The following is a 16189-nucleotide window of genomic DNA, read 5'->3' on the forward strand; positions in this document are numbered from 1 at the left end:
TTTTTCTGTCAAGGGCCATTTAAGTATTTATAACATCATTCGTGGGCCATACACAATTATCAACTTAAAAATTAGCCTGCTATATTTGGTCAAACATTTCATTAACTCATCCTTAATGCCTTGGTAGGGCCAGACCAAATGGTTTCGCTACAGCCCATGGGCCAGAGTACCCTACTCCTGATCTAGATATTTAGTACATAAGGAAAGTATATTGTACTAGAGGCCCAGTGCATGAATTCGTGCACAGGTGGGGTCCCTAGGCCCAGTGATGGGGGCCCATCAGGGATGCCTGGCTGGCCACAGGTTGGCTGTTGGAGCACACTGACCACCAGGGGGCAGCTCCTGTGTTGAGTGTCTGTCCCCTGGTGGTCAGTGCGTGTCATAGTGACTGGTTGTAATGGTCGCTTAGGCTTTTATATATATATATATATATATATATATATATATAGATAGATTAGTTTGCTAGGCTGTCATAATAAAATGCAGATTGTGTGGCTTCGGCAATGGGAATTTCTTTTCTCAATGCTGGAGGCTATAAGTCCCAGGTCAGGGTGTGGGTAGGTTTAGTTTCTCCTGAGGACTCTCCCCATGGCTTGCCAATGACCTTTCCCTTCCCCAGGGCTCTTGTTACTTATTCCCACCACCCCTCCCATCTATATCCAAATTTCCTCTTATAAGGATACCAGATTGGATTAGGCCCACCCAAACAGGCTCATTTTAACTTAAATCACCTCTTTGAAGGCCCCATCTCCAAATACAGCCACATTCTGAGGGTGTGCATGGGGCCTAGGACTTCAACATGAATTTGGGGGGTAGGGGGACAATTTGGCCCATAACGTGTATAGGTATTTACAAAATGTGTAATTTTGGTACTTGTATAAATTTAACTAATACCTTAGTGCAGTGGTCGGCAAACTCATTAGTCAACAGAGCCAAATATCAACAGTACGACTGAAATTTTCTTTTGAGAGCCAAATTTTTTTAAACTTCTTCTAACACCACTTCTTCAAAATACTCACCCAGGCCGTGGTATTTTGTGGAAGAGCCACACTCGAGGGGCCAAAGAGCTGCATGTGGCTCGCGAGCCGCAACTTGCCGACCATGGCCTTAGTGTATTTTTAAGCTTTTAAGCATCTTTTCAAATACTGTATTTTCAGATAAATATTTAAGGATTAGATTAGTTGGCATTCTAGAGGTCTAGTGTTGAGCAGCTAAAATGATCAAAGGAATAGGTCTTCATATGTGTAGACAGGCTGACAGGAGAGTAATCCTTCACACCACGATTTAAAGGGAATCTGGGGAACAAGGGCTAATATACCAAACATGGTACTGAAATGTGATTAAGAACAAAACCTGACTACATAGCTTTGTCCTTCAATGAAACTACAACTAACTGATGGAAAAGCTCTTGAACCAGCAGCAAAGGGTAGCTGAAAATCTGATTCTTTTGAAGAAAAAAAGATGCTTTAATGGGCTGGTCTTACCTATACAAAGATGAAAAGTATGGGAAAAACAAGAGTTGGGGATCAAAGCAGGTGGTGCAGAAATTATGGCAACAGCTTCGGAGCCCCCAAAGCAAGCAGAACTGTGGTTTGGGGAGGAGGGGCCTGTTACAGCGCTGTGTTTGCCACTCAGCGTTTGGGCCATCTGAGAGAGTGTGTGTGAATGTATAGACCAAGTTCAGTGTTAAAGACCAACTGCTGACCTCAGAGAACGGACACATGTACTTTTGGCCAACGAGAACAATTTCAGGAAGCTGTGTGGAAGATGGAAAGGTACTTCATCAATGGGCTACTTCCAGTATTGTCACCTCTGGTGAAAAATTCCCTAGTTGAAGTTAAAACATGTCTTACAGAAAACCTTGCTTTACGTTTCTATAAAATCTTGTGTAAGCTTTCACTGTCCTATGACACTGACGCCAGTTCTCACACAATACCAGTGGCTTGTGGGGCAGTGCCGTGTTAAGTAGAAAAATGGACCTGTGGGTTCTGAGAAGTCACCACTGTGGCCTGTCAACGGTGAGGTACTGTTGTGAGTGAAGAAAAAGAACATGGGTCTATCGGGCAGAGCACAGATCGGTGGTCTCTGCATTCGTGGACAGTGGGGCAACAGTGCAGCCTTCTAGGAAACAAAGGACAAAACCAGGTTGGTGCATTTAATTTGGATCTCTTTGGCAGTGCTAATGATTACAAATTTAATACCTGTGCTCAGTGGAGCCTGAAGCCTGTGGGAAAGCATGAGCCCCGGCAAATGCCCAGGGTGCTACTGATGTCCCTCCACAGCTCTTGTATTCCAGAACCTTCAGTAACATCACCTACTACCAGATCTATGCTTTACCAACTCGCCAGTCCCGGTTCTGTCCCATCAGCTGTCCAATCCCCATGCCCAGTCCTGCTTTTTCCCCACACCTTCGTGCCCAGCATGCTGTCCCTGTGCAGCCCACCCACCAGCTCCTCTGCTCATCACTGGACTTGCCTTGGAGCTCCTTCAAAGATGCAGGCATACATGAAATTTGGTACTTAATTACAGTAATGTACCGTATTTTCCGGCGTATAAGACGACTGGGCATATAGAAGATTTTCCTGGGTTAAAAAGTCGTCTTATACGCCAGAAAATACGGTACTCACACAGGGCTCTTGTTACCTGTTCCCATCTCTCCCTCACGAGCCCAGAGAAAAGGGTTGCTGTTTTCAGGGCACTGCTGTGTGGCCCAGCCAGGACCCATCGATCTCTACCCTAGAACTCCCTGCTGCTGCTCCTGGCCGCTTGCGTCGCAGCCCTCTGTGCTACATGGTCATTGAGGGCAGGGCAAACTACATAAAACAATACGTGTTTGGGTCTCTCCGATGAGCATGGCTGAAATGACTCCTAGATTTCTAGCTGAATATCTTTTTCTGCTCCCAAAGCTCTGGCACCTAACTTGAGACGATCCAGGTTCTGTAAAATGGGTTAATATATATATATTAGTCTGCAGACTTTCGAAATAAAACTAAAATGGTATTGGTGGCAGGGTGAGCAGCACTTAAAAAATTCGGTATTAAATTCCCACAATCTTGGACAAACATCTTTATTTAGTAAATCAAATAAATAGGGTAAAAAAAATCATAGTAGCAACTTCACACAAAGATACAAGATCACACTTAGAATTACTTGCTCAAGTTATTCAGAATGGAACAAAAGTCTTCAAGTGCTCACAAGTAGCATGGAAAATATGTCTTTATATTACTTGCTTTCTGATTGACATCTACTCGTTTACAGTAAGGTCCCACACTCCTTACAGTAAAAAAGCCCCCTCCTGCCCCCTCCGGTGCACAGCCTAAAAGGCTAGGAGTGCAAATGCTAATGTAATACAAGCTTTTCTGTGTTTACAACTCTAAAATCGTCTTCCAGCTTTTTACTAACAGGTATCAACAGGTTCGTTAAATCTTTAGCATACTGTCTAAGGGAAAGGAAATAAAAGAACACATCCTGGCACTTTGGGCCCAGTCTCCCATTTTACAGACATGGATCCCGGATTTCAGAATGACAGCAGGATCACCGTCCCGTCTCGGACAGGGGCAGGTACGTGGCACTGGGCACTGCAAACGCTGTTTACTTCAGCTTCTTGCGTCGGGCTATGCACAGTGCCTGTACATTTTTCTATCATCTCTAGATGTATGGGTAAGCCCAGTATGTCCTACCAACTTTATTCCTCACTGCAGATGCTTTAGTTTTAAATCTGACTACCAAATCTTGACAATGACATTTGGTTCTGGATTGTTACATCAAGATCAAGCTATATGAATGAGGAAAGTCAAAAGCCTATTCTCAAATTTTCAAAGATATTTCAAGGATATTGATAAAGAAATCCTTATAAATAACTGTTCAGAAGCAAATATTAATCTATTGATAATTCTAAGAAGCTATATGTACTATTTTTAACTATAAGGAATTTTACTAGGTTTAGATAAATTGATACAAGTAAAACTTTCCCGGGCTATTTAATCAAGTAACTTACAATGTACACATTCCTGAGTATATTCCATTGTAGCGACACTGTTTATTTCCAAATTTTTCTGTCTTTAGCTTAAGAGGTGTTTCTTCCCAAGAAACTGAACTTTCCTGTCAAATGCGCTGGATCGAATAGGAGAATTTGGTTCATAAAATGGATTCATTGCAAACTAGGAAAGAAGAAAGTATTAGTGAGTTTGTCAGAGTAAAAAGGCTGACAAATCATGCGTCTCTAAATTATTTTGAGTTTTAAATTAAAAGAAATCATTAAAGACATTTAAAACGAAAGTCAGAAGATCACTTTTTTAAGTTTCCATAAAAATGTTCTATGGTTAAATAGTAACTTCCCCTTAAGGAAATTTCTTGGTGTTTTAGTTTTGAGCAGTACTTGTGGTGAAACTGATGGTGGTATGATAAGTGTTGCCTATGTAAGCAACATTAACTCAGGAGTCACCCTGTGTGTGAATTACTAATCTCCTTACTTTCATTGTGAACATATGAATTAATCTGTAAGACTTACATAAAATACAAATGAAAAATGTGCCATATCATGGGTCTCTAAGTTAAGAAAAAGTTATACCACAGTGACTAAAAATTATTCTTGTGTGGTAATTTTTTAATAATCAGATTTTAATACTCTCCTTTAACACAAGGCTAAGTGACCAGTTTCTCAGATAATGCAACGAATGTATCATAACATGTCAGAGAAAATTATTAATGACAAATGGAATCACTAATGAGGAAAGGAGTGAGCAATTTTTACACCTTAATCACTTTGTCTACCTTTACAAAAGGACTACATATTCTTACTTGCTAGTGCTGACTAGGCATATTGTTAGCTGTGGCAATATGCAAAAATCTGTTCAAATAAAGAACATTTAAATTATTAAGAAATACTGTTGTCAGTACTGCAGTTTACTGAGGTCCTATTACTTTATTTTTTTCAATTAAGTATCAGGAAATGCGGGTGGCACCAATCTCCCTGGGTGACTATTTGATAATATATGAATCACTTCCTGCTGGCTTATGATCGGTATTCATTGCACTGTAACTTATTTCTAAAGTAGATGGAAAGCATTTTAGATTGAAATTATAAAGCAATTTCTCTTATGGAGAATACTTCCTTCCCTCTCTTTAGGGTTCCCTAATAAAATCAACTATATGCACCAAAAGGGGGAGAATGAAGTAGATTTTAAAATAACCACAAGCCCTGGCCAGTGTTTCTCATTGGTTAGAGCATCAGCCTATGGACTGAAGGAGCATGGGTTCGATTCCGGTCAAGGGCATGTGACTGGATTGCAGGCTCCATTCCCAGCCCCGGTTGGGGCGTGTGTGGGAAGCAACCAATTGATGTGTCTCTGTCTCTCCCCTCCCTTCCACTCTCTCTAAAAAAGAAAATCAATGGGAAAAATATCTTTGCGTTAGGATTAACAACAACAAAATAACCATGAGTTCTTTTCCTAAATAGTTGTTAACCTGGTGAAGACTTGCCTGATGAGGGAGCTGCGAGGGAGGGTCTGACTGAGGGAGAGCTGCTCTGAGATGAAAACTATTACCAGGCCAGTTCCCTGCCAGGGTTTGAATCCCGTTTATCAGATTTAAGGAGTTATAGAACATACATACCTTTATGTATAGTTCATAGACATCAGTAAAGAAGTTCTTTATTCCATCTTCTTGTCTTACATCATGAAGCATAATAAATCTCATATGTGAAATAATTAAGGTGTAATCTTTCTTAGAAATGTAAAATGTAAAGCAATCAGTTAAAAGTTAGGTTAGTTTTTACCTTAAAGAGAACATAATCTTTTAAAGTTAAAAAATAAAGTAAAACCACCCTTGATAGGGTTCAGATAAACCTTAGTTTTATATACAAGACTTGGTTTTAAATGATGTTAAATAAAATGTATTTTTTCCCTGAAAAAAATAAAAGTAGCTACGTAAATGGCAATTTTCACCTGACACTTTAAAGTCCATCCACTTATCCTGGCGTCTGTGTGTCCCATGTTCTAGTTTGTCACCCCAACCTTTAGTCAGGTATCTTTATTAAGAAGGTAAGGATATGACCTGCAGTAACAAACGCTGAAACAAACCACTCATTGAACTTGTCCACAGTTTTCAAGTACATGTTGTTTGACAGCCACATATTCTCATCCACCAGGTCAAGGGCAGCGTGAGCTATGAACTGGTTCAGATGACGATGGTCGTCCTAGATGACAGTGTGAGCAGCACCAGGTTAACATTTCCATACAGCATCAAGAAAGCCAACATTGCTCTCTGTAAATCCTATACATAGTTCTTCTTGAGGGGGGACACTTTCTCTCTTTTTCTTTTTCTAAAAAAATATATTTTTATTGATTTCAGAGAGGAAGGGAGAGAGAGAAACATCAATGATGAGAGAGAATCATCGATTGGCTGCAACCGGGCATGTGCCCTGACCGGGAATCAAACCGTGACTTTCTGGTTCATAGGTTGACGCTCAACCACTGAGCCATGCCAACTGGGCTACTTTTAAATTTGGTATCTAAAACTCAATAAATAGAAATAGCCAATTATAATATATTAATTATAATATAATATTAATAAAATGTGTTCAAGAAACTAAAAAGATTTTGATTTTGCAAGAAGTAAGTTACCAGTTTCTGTAACCTTTGAAGCATGTGGGGGAAATACTCTGTTGGAAAACAAACACATCCTCCTTTCAAGAAGCATGTATCCTTTTAGAGGAAGCCAGGAAAAAATACCTAAGAGGTTGTGGATAAAGGACAGCAGCATAGGTAAGCTGGGGCTAAGGTGGTGGGGAGGGAGAGCTACAGAGAGGGGACACTGGCACAGGCCTCAAGGTGAGGTGAGGGGGACTTGTGCAGTGACACCTGGTGAGCAGTGAAGACAGGCGAGGAGGTGGCACTCCTAAAATGTTGGCATGACTCTTTCAGGTGTAAGGAGTTTACATGGCAGGGGGACCCGGGAGTGGCAGGAGGCCATGCTTAACCCTTGTGAGCAGTCGGTCCCCTGTGTGATAGCAGGAGGCAGTCCTGTCAGAGCTGGGAGCGTCCTTTTCACGGGCTGAAAGAGCTTAACTGGAGAAGGTGGTATGTCCCACCATAATGTGGAGGGGGAGTTCACTACCTGAAATGGTCTTACTCCTGTGGAATTCTTCCTTTCAAAATGCATTCTCAAAGAACACCTCTGTTATGGGTTGAATTGTACCCCCCACCCATTCCTGTGTTGCAGTCTCCACCCCCGGTACCTTAGAATGCAGCCTTATTTGGAAAGAGGGTTGTTGCAGATGTAACTAGTTAACATGAGTTCATGCTAGAGCAGAGTGGGCTCCAATGTGACTGATGTATTTATAGAAAAAGGGACCCCTGGACACAGACACACCCAGGGAGACCGCCATGTGGAGACTGGATTTGTGCTGCCACCAGGCTAGGAACTACCAGGAACTAGGAGAGGCCGGGACAGATCCTTCCCCAGCACCTTCCCTGCCGAGGGGGCACGGCCCTCCCCACCCTTGAGCTCGGACTTCTGACCTCCAGAACCGAGACCGAACATTCCCATTGTGCTGAGCCACCAGGTTTGGTGCTCTGTAACGGCGGCCCTGGGAAACTGTACAGACCCTTTGCTGAGGAGGCTGCTCCTGTGACTGGGCTGGAGGAAGGCTGCCAGTTACCCTGGGATCGCTCGCACAGCTAAAGCATGTTTACTTCACTCCCGTTGCCATGATGTAGCTACTAGTAATTTAATCCTTAGAGAAAGGGATGTATTTCGTGTCTGGCTTAGAGCAGCCTTTTCCATTACTTTACAGGGATGATCAATCTTGAGAGATTAGGAGAAAACTATAGAAATGCTTTCAGAAGGTAAGTGGTAGCATCTTGCGACAAAGTACTGTTATATGCACTGCTTTGTGTACCACCAGGCCCCCGAGTGCACAGGAACTAGATGTGAGTAGCGGTGTAACACAAAGCAACCACTGCTACAGAGATGCCTCAAACCAAAGTTTTAATGAGCAGCGTGCTCATAGGGATGTGAGAAAATAATGCAGCAACAACACCTGGTAGGATAATTACTTACATCTCTATCATATTTTAGTGGCAAGATCTGAATAGTTGACAAGCATCCTACACTAGACTGGACACTATGCATTACAATTAATTTGAAAAATCAACTCCTGTCTTAAAGAACATTAAAGCTTATTTCTCGAGGTTGGGAGACACAGCACAACTTGTAGGCAATTAGGAACGTGGACTGGTACAGAAAGATGGAAGGGACCCAGCTATTCTCATCTCAAGACTCTATGGCTCTGTTCACTCGGAATGGAGACGTTCGCCAACCCAGTGTGTTTTTCTACAACCATTCTTGATAAGAGAGCTGGGTGTGTCACTGGGGAGGAGAGCATGTGGGCACCAGCCAGTAGATAAGGTAGGTCACCGGAAACCGCCATCGTCTTGGGCAGCAGGAAGACATGCAAGTAAGGGTCCCTTTTAACCCTCCCAGGTGTAAACGGATCTACTATGTACATCCTGATGAAAAATGGGACTTGCTTGGGGCAGAATGGGCTTTCATGGCATTTCAAGGCAGCACTATGGGTGGACCATGTTTCTATGCGCTTAAGGAGTAGCTTTTCCTAGTTGGGTGGCACAGTGGACTGAAGACCAGGAAAAGAGGCCCAGAGCATCTGCCCAGTACACGCTAAGTGTGTGCCGATAAAGGATGAAGCAATTCATCGAACCTTCCCTGACTGGCTTCTATCCACATATTCTCATCTGTCCAGATCTCCAGCTCTAAAAAGCACATTACACCATTATCATTACAACAGCATGACAATTCTCATGGGGTCTGTTAAGGTTCCATACGCACTTTGGATTCTGCTTTTCCAGGTGGCAGAAACTCCATTTCAAAAACTGGATTATCATGGTGGCCAACAATCACGAAGTAGAAGCTTCCAGACATTGGCTCCAATAGATGGCTCCTAATGAAATGAAAAGAAGACGCATTTTTAGTACTCAATACTGACAACCAACAATGGTTAACTGGGAGTGTACAGTCCTGGGGAAAGTACAACCGAGGTGTGCCAGAGCCCGGGATGCATCAAGCCTTACAGGGACTCCTGCTGATTGACTCAGAACATGCAACAAAAGCCAAAGAAATCCAAAATGCATTTCCTAACAAACGCAATGCTTTTTGTAAAGGAAATCGGGCTACAGCTGGCACATGTCACCCTGGAATTGGGAGGCCATGTCTGGAAAAAAGGGCAGACAGGAGACTCTCTTGGCATGGTGAAGGAAGTAGGATTTAAAATATTATTTGGGGCAGGGGTTGTTACACTGCAGCCCGCAGGCTAAATCTGGCCTCACCTGTCTTACTATAGTCAACGGCTGCTTTTGCCCTACAATGGCAGAGTTGAGCAGTTGTGACAGAGATCACCTGTGCTTTACAGAAAAAAAAATGGTCCCTGTTTTAGGGGAAACGAGAAGGCGGCCCAAACAGTAAAACTGGATAACCAAGACAAGCAGGAATGATACAAAAGCTGTGCAAAATAGGAGAACTGGCCAGACTTCTCAAGAGAAAGTGAGGGGGAGAGGGATGGCAGCTTGAAAGTTTAACCAAGTCAGCAATGATATTCATTTTTGCTGGAATAGGTTTCCTAGCTGGAGTTTGCCAAGGGCAGGGCTTACTTTCTTCAGCACAAACATTTGAGCAGCAGAGAGAGAAAAGAAGGCAGACACCTCCCCCAATGCACATTTAAGCGGCAGCAGAAGACAATCCTATACAATAAAGAGGTAATATGCAAATGGTCGTTACACCATGATGCGTAATGACCAAACAGCAGGAGGGTGGGCACCAAGCTTCGAGCCTAGGAGAGCTACAGGAGGGCGGGGCAGTGGGCGGAGCTACAGGAGGGCGGGGCAGTGAGCAGAGAGCTACAGGAGGGCGGGGCAGTGGGCGGAGAGCTACAGGAGGGCGGACAGTGGGCGGAGAGCTACAGGAGGGCGGACAGTGGGCGGAGAGCTACAGGAGGGCGGGGCAGGGGGCGGAGAGCTACAGGAGGGCGGGGCAGTGGGCGGAGAGCTACAGGAGGGCGGACAGTGGGCGGAGAGCTACAGGAGGGCGGGGCAGGGGGCGGAGAGCTACAGGAGGGCGGGGCAGGGGGCGGAGAGCTACAGGAGGGCGGGGCAGGGGGCGGAGAGCTACAGGAGGGCGGGGCAGGGGGCGGAGAGCTACAGGAGGGCGGGGCAGTGGGCGGAGAGCTACAGGAGGGCGGGGCAGTGGGCGGAGAGCTACAGGAGGGCGGGGCAGTGGGCGGAGAGCTACAGGAGAGCGGGGCAGTGAGCTAAGCGTGGCAGAGAGCTACGAGCTGCTGTGGGCCCCTCGGCCCAGAGGCAAGCGGCAGCAAGCTATTCGCGCACGGATTCGTGCGCAGGGCTACGAGTATATGTATAAAGGAAGATAACCACCGCTAAATACTTCCCTCCCATATGGAAATCCATGACTGGGAGAGAAGCATAGTGCTAAGTACCAGGTGAGGATAAAAAGGAAACAGAAGGAAATACCGCATAAAGGTTGTATCACAAACTACACAGCTGGGCAGAACTTGGGCTGCCAAGAATTTGATCTCACAAACAGTTGGAGAAGGGAAGTGACTCTATTCAATCATGACAAGGAAAAACTGAACGGTGGGTGGTGGAAGGAAAAGAAACCATACAACCACAGTCTTGGGAAGGGAATACCTACAATCATTTAATATAGAGGCCTTGCTATGCCTAGGTAGTGGGCAAAGGGGAGACACTCTCTAGAACTCTGTGCTGTCCGATATATGGAACTTTCTGAGAGAATGGAAATGTTCTGTACCTGCGCTGTGCCATGTAGTAGCCACTGGAGACTAAGGAGCATTTTATTTTTAAAATATATTTTATTGATTTTTTTACAGAGAGGGAGAGGGATAGAGAGAAACATCAATCAGCCGCCTCCTGCACACTCCCCACTAGGGATGTGCCCGCAACCAAGGTACATGCCCTCGACCGGAATCGAACCCGGGACTCCCCAGTTCCCAGGCCGACGCTCTATCCACTGAGCCAAACCAGTCAGGGCAACTAAGGAGCATTTGAAATGTGGTTCGTGTCTGCAGAACTGAATTTGAAATTTTATTTAATTTTAATTGATTAAATAGTGACACGTGGTTCATGGCTACTGTATTTGACCAATGTAGCTCTAGACCCGTGGTCAGCAAACTGTAGCCCCTTGAGTGTGGCTCTTCCACAAAATACCACGGCCTGGGTGAGTCTATTTTGAAGAAGTGGCGTTAAAAGAAGTTTAAGTTTAAAAAATGTGGCTCTCAAAAGAAATTTCAATCGTACTGTTGTTATTTGGCTCTGTTGACAAATGAGTTTGCCGACCACTGCTCTAGACTAATGATTGCAAACTTTTTTTTTTTTTTTGAAAATTCCAGTATCTCTTCCACCTTCCCTCCACCCATGAAGTATTACTTAAACTCCAATATGTAACACAAACAATACAAATAAAGCAACAGCTGTGTTTGTGTAAGTTGTGTGTGCCTGCTTAACTTTCCCATCACCTGAAATAGGGGCCCTTCGAGCATCTGCCAGGGAGACTAGGCCTCGGGCAGTGGAGGAGGGAGCTACACAGAACTTGGCAATGGATCAAATGGGAGAACGGAGGCTGTCTCCAAATGTTTGGCCGAGGTGATCAAGCAGAATATCAGGATGCGATGCTATTCACCAAGAAAACAAATAAGGGAAGAAAGAGGGATGAAAACATGTCAGTTCTGAACATGGAGTGGTAGCCAGAATAGCCCTCCCGACCCCCCCACCCCACATATGTCCACATCCTAATTTTGGGAACCGGTGAATGAATGTTAATTTACCAGGTAAAGGGGAATTAAGGCTACAGATGGAACTAGGGTTGCTCATCAGCTGACCTTAAGATAGGAGAGGATCCTGGACTGCCCAGGTGGGCCCAATGCAAGCACAAGGGGCTTTAAAAGTGGAGGGAGGCACGAGAGGAAGTCGGGGAAACGTGACTACAGGTCCTGGCTTTAACGATGGAGGGAGAGGTCACCAGTCACAGCATATGGGAGGCATCCAGAAGCTGGGAAGGACAAAGGGACAGAGTCTCCCCAAGAGCCTCCAGAAGGAAACGCGGCCTCCTGATACCTGGATTGCAGCCCAGCGAGACCCACGTCGGACTATGCTAAGACCTGGAATGTAATGCATTTGTGTTGTTTCAAGCCACTGAATTTGTGGTGATTTGTTAGGGCAGCAGTAGGAAACTAACACACATGTCAGAGCTGGGGAAAAACACCACTCCCTTGCAGGTATGAGAAAAAAGGAAATATTCAAGGAAGCGTCAGCAAAAAGGTAAAAGTGCATTCTGTAAAGAGAGCGGGGACAGAGGAGTTCATTTACCGTGGCACCTGGGGAGCAAAGCATTGTTGGAAAGGTTGGCCTGAGGCAGTGGTCGGCAAACTCATTAGTCAACAGAGCCGAATATCAACAGTACAACGATTGAAATTTCTTTTGAGAGCCAAATTTTTAAAACTTAAAACTATATAAGGTAGGTACATTGTTATTAACTTAATTAGGGTACTCCTAAGCTGGCCTTTGCTCAAAACTCAAGGGGCCAAAGAGCCGCATGTGGCTCTCGAGCCGCCGTTTGCCGACCACTGGTCCTGGGCAATGGTGCGTCAAGATGGAGCTACTTAGGGCAATATGGGGAAAGAGCATGGAAAAGAACAGGGACTGCGTTTTTTTCCAGCCTGAATCCCAGACACCGAGCCTAGTATATAATAGGTGCTCAATGTTTGCAGGATGGAGCTGCGAGGCTAGGGCAGGGGGCTATAGTTTACAGTGTGAGTGACCCTAAGAATAGGGGAGCGGGTCTGCTGGAGTGAGGGGCAGGGTGGGATTAACTAGCCCAGCTGAGGCCTGTGGGGTGGGGAGGAAGGGGAGTTCTCAGAGGCCTGATAGCTGGGGTCTGTGTTCAAGCTATTAACAGCCCCTTTGTGAGAAGCTGCTGAAGATCCTCACAGAAAGCAATCCTCATTACAAGGGGCGGGGCTTGTTGCCTGAAGGTAGGGGAGGCAGGACTGCACCTGTGGTGAGGACAGCAGCAGTCTGTGGTTGCTGGGGTGACCTGAGCCGCTTTGGGGAGAGAGACAAAGAAATCAAGGTGGTGCTACAAGGAGCTCAGAGGACGCGCTTCTTCCCTTAGGTACACTCAAAGAGGACGCGCACATAATGTAAGAAGCAGGGCACTAGCTAGCAATGAACACAGAAATGGGACCTGGGACCAGAAACCTGTGAGGCTAGCATCAGAAAGGCAAAAGCCCACATGAGCTGAAATGTGTGGACTGTGTTAAGAAAAACAAAGCCTTTTTAGGCTACAATCAGGAAAAAGCAGGGGAGAAAGGTCAACTGCTTCAAGCAACTGGCATACAAAGTACAGAGGATGCAGATCTGCTGAACTTCAATTTTCTCAAAAAGAATGGTTTTCAAACAGCAAATGTGGAAGAATAAGGTTAGGCGGGCTATGAACCTCAAGATGGGAATTTAAAAAAAATCTAGGCGGGGGGGAGAGATCAACCAAAGGACTTGTGTGCATGCATACGAGCCTAACCAATGGTTAAGGACAACGGGGGTGGGGGCATCCGTGGGGAGGGGTGTGGGATGGGAATGGGGGGATGAGGACAAATATGTGACACCTTAATCAATAAAGAAATTTTTAAAAAAAGAAAAACAAAAAGAAATAAAATAAAATAAAATAAAATGGAAAAAAATCAAAAAATAAAAAAAATCTAGGCATTTCAATAAATACAAGTATTCAGTTCTCAGCAAACTACATATCTTGGATTAACGAATGTGATTATATATCTAGTGATCAGTGACATTGGAGAAATCATAGGAACAGGAAAAAGCCATACCATCAGATATAGGTAAGTGTTACTCCTATTTTCAAAAACAAAAAGGCTTATCTCCTAGTCCAGTGGTCAGCAAACTCATTAGTCAACAGAGCCAAATATCAACAGTACAACGATTGAAATTTCTTTTGAGAGCCAAATTTTTTCAACTTCAACTTCTTCTAACGCCACTTCTTCAAAATAGATTCGCCCGGGCCGTGGTATTTTGTGGAAGAGCCACCCTCAAAGGGCCAAAGAGCCGCAGTTTGCCGACCACGGTCCTAGTCTATAACTGGGTACTTTCAAAGAAATTAAAAGACCAGTAGAAATATGTATTAAATGGCTGCCTTTGGTTAGACACCATACTCGGAGTTTTTATTATACATTATTTAATGTGGATCCCTACCCAAAAAGAGTAGGTTATTATTCATTCATGTACTCCTGGTTATACTGAGAACAAGTCATGCCAAACTTAAATTTTATGTTTTGGAAGGGAAATCAGGAGGCAGTAAGTCATTTTGGGAAATAGTTTGGTATACACCTATAAACAACTGTTTTTAGCTCTATCCCCAGAGCTATAACAGTGCCGGGGCCCAGAAAACACTCCTTATATGTTGAATAAGGGACACAACTCATAGCTGACTAAATGTTAAAGTGCTCCCAGTCAGTACACAGCATGGGGTCTCCGGGGAACCTTTGAGGTTGGCCTTAACCTAGTCCAGCTCAACATGTGAACACTAATTGTGAGATGATGCCAACTTTATCACATTCAAAGATAACATGCTAAGGGCAACCGTCAAGATTCAAAAATATCTCCACAGCTAAGAGAACTAGGTGTGAAATGAACAAAGCAGAATTGAATAGGATGCAAAATAAAGTCCTGTACTTGGGCTTGAAAAAATGAACTGCACAACAGGGTGAGGAAACCTAGTTTAAGAGGAGTGCATCTACAAGAACCCATTTGCATTTATTGCAAACTCAATAAGAGGCAGCAGTCTGAAACAGTGGTCACAAAAAGCTAATGCAATACCAAGCTGCATTAAGAGAAGACAATGTCCTCTTCACAAATAATATCATCTCTGGGGAAGTGCTCAGTTCTGGGAATTGCATTTTAAATGAATCAATAACTGAACTGTGTGCGGTGGGGGGGGGGAGGAGGGAGGATCTAGGCTAGGGGATGCTCTGGACAAAAGCTACTGAAGGAACTGAGGATGTTTAAACTGAGGAAGGGAAAATACTTTTTTTTTTTTTTGGGGGGGGGGGGAGCAGTGTCCAAGCACAATCTCATCTGTAGAGAGGATAGGCTGTCTAATGGAAAAGGGAGCTGACTAGGATTGGCAACTGGTTTTCCTTTCCTGAGCCAGTTCTAATCACTGGTAGTGACGGCCAGGAACTGGTGCTGAGATTCTGAGACTTAATGTGGTCAGCGGGAAAGATTTCTGTGATTAATTATCCACTGTCACGGGTGGTGGTGGGGGGAGGGCAGTTGTCTACGCGAGTGCCAAGTAGTTATTCTTTTTGCCACCATCCAAATCATACCCATTAAAGCCTAGATGAAGTCACAGTTTTTCCACAGAGATGTCTCTGCAGGCTTCTATCTTCCACTCTTTTTTTTTTCTAAACTCCACTTAAGTCTACAGTACATCTTAGTCCACCTTTCTTTCTCACAGCAAGCAAAATCAAAATTTAGCTCACTGATTTTCAACCAGTGACTTTTGCCTCCCCGAGGACATCTGGCAATGTCTGAGACATTCACGAAGGTCAGAACTGGGGCGGAGGAGCCTCATTTAGTGGGCAGAGAGGCCAGGGATGCTGCTCACCACCCCGCGGTGCACAAGGCGGCACGCCCTACCAAGAGTTTTCGGGCCCCAAATGGCAATCGTGCCGCGGTTCCGAAGCCCTGGGTTACCGAGTGACCCAGTAAAAGGCAAAAGAAGCAAAGCCCCGAGCTGGCGGAGCTCGCCGGGTGCCACGCCTGGGCTGTGATGGGACCTGGCGGCCGGGGGCTAGCCGGGTTGGGTCCGGCGCCCCAGGCCACAACTAGATGGAGAGACAGCGCTAACACCCAAACCACGCGGGCCCCGGATGTCCCCCCGAAGCGCCCGCCTCCTCCCCCGATCCTCGCTTTATCCCCTACCTGCGCCTAGACGCAGACTTCGTAAGAAAGTATCCACTGAGCTCCCGCCGGCAACTCGCGCTCCGAAGCTTCAGTAAGGAAGCCTGGCAGTCCTCGCGAGACTCGGAGGTTACGCTCTCGCGATAAGTGGGCGGGGCGTCCGGTGGTTG

General features: G+C 45.0%; 1 protein-coding gene across 1 annotated transcript; it reads right to left on the minus strand.

Moving 5' to 3' along the window:
* Positions 1–3051: 3051 nt before the first annotated feature.
* TRAPPC2 (trafficking protein particle complex subunit 2) lies at positions 3052–16130 on the minus strand. Its single transcript, XM_079765107.1, has 5 exons — positions 16041–16130; positions 8848–8959; positions 6048–6196; positions 5614–5695; positions 3052–4160 (listed from the first exon to the last, which is right to left on the minus strand). Exons 2-5 carry the CDS (start codon positions 8938–8940, stop codon positions 4062–4064), a joined length of 423 nt encoding a protein of 140 aa, XP_079621233.1. The 5' UTR covers positions 8941–8959; positions 16041–16130; the 3' UTR covers positions 3052–4061.
* Between the last annotated feature and the right edge of the window lie 59 nt (positions 16131–16189).

Source organism: Cnephaeus nilssonii (assembly GCF_951640355.1).
Source record: "Cnephaeus nilssonii genome assembly, chromosome: X".
NCBI classification, from domain to species: Eukaryota; Metazoa; Chordata; class Mammalia; order Chiroptera; family Vespertilionidae; genus Cnephaeus; species Cnephaeus nilssonii.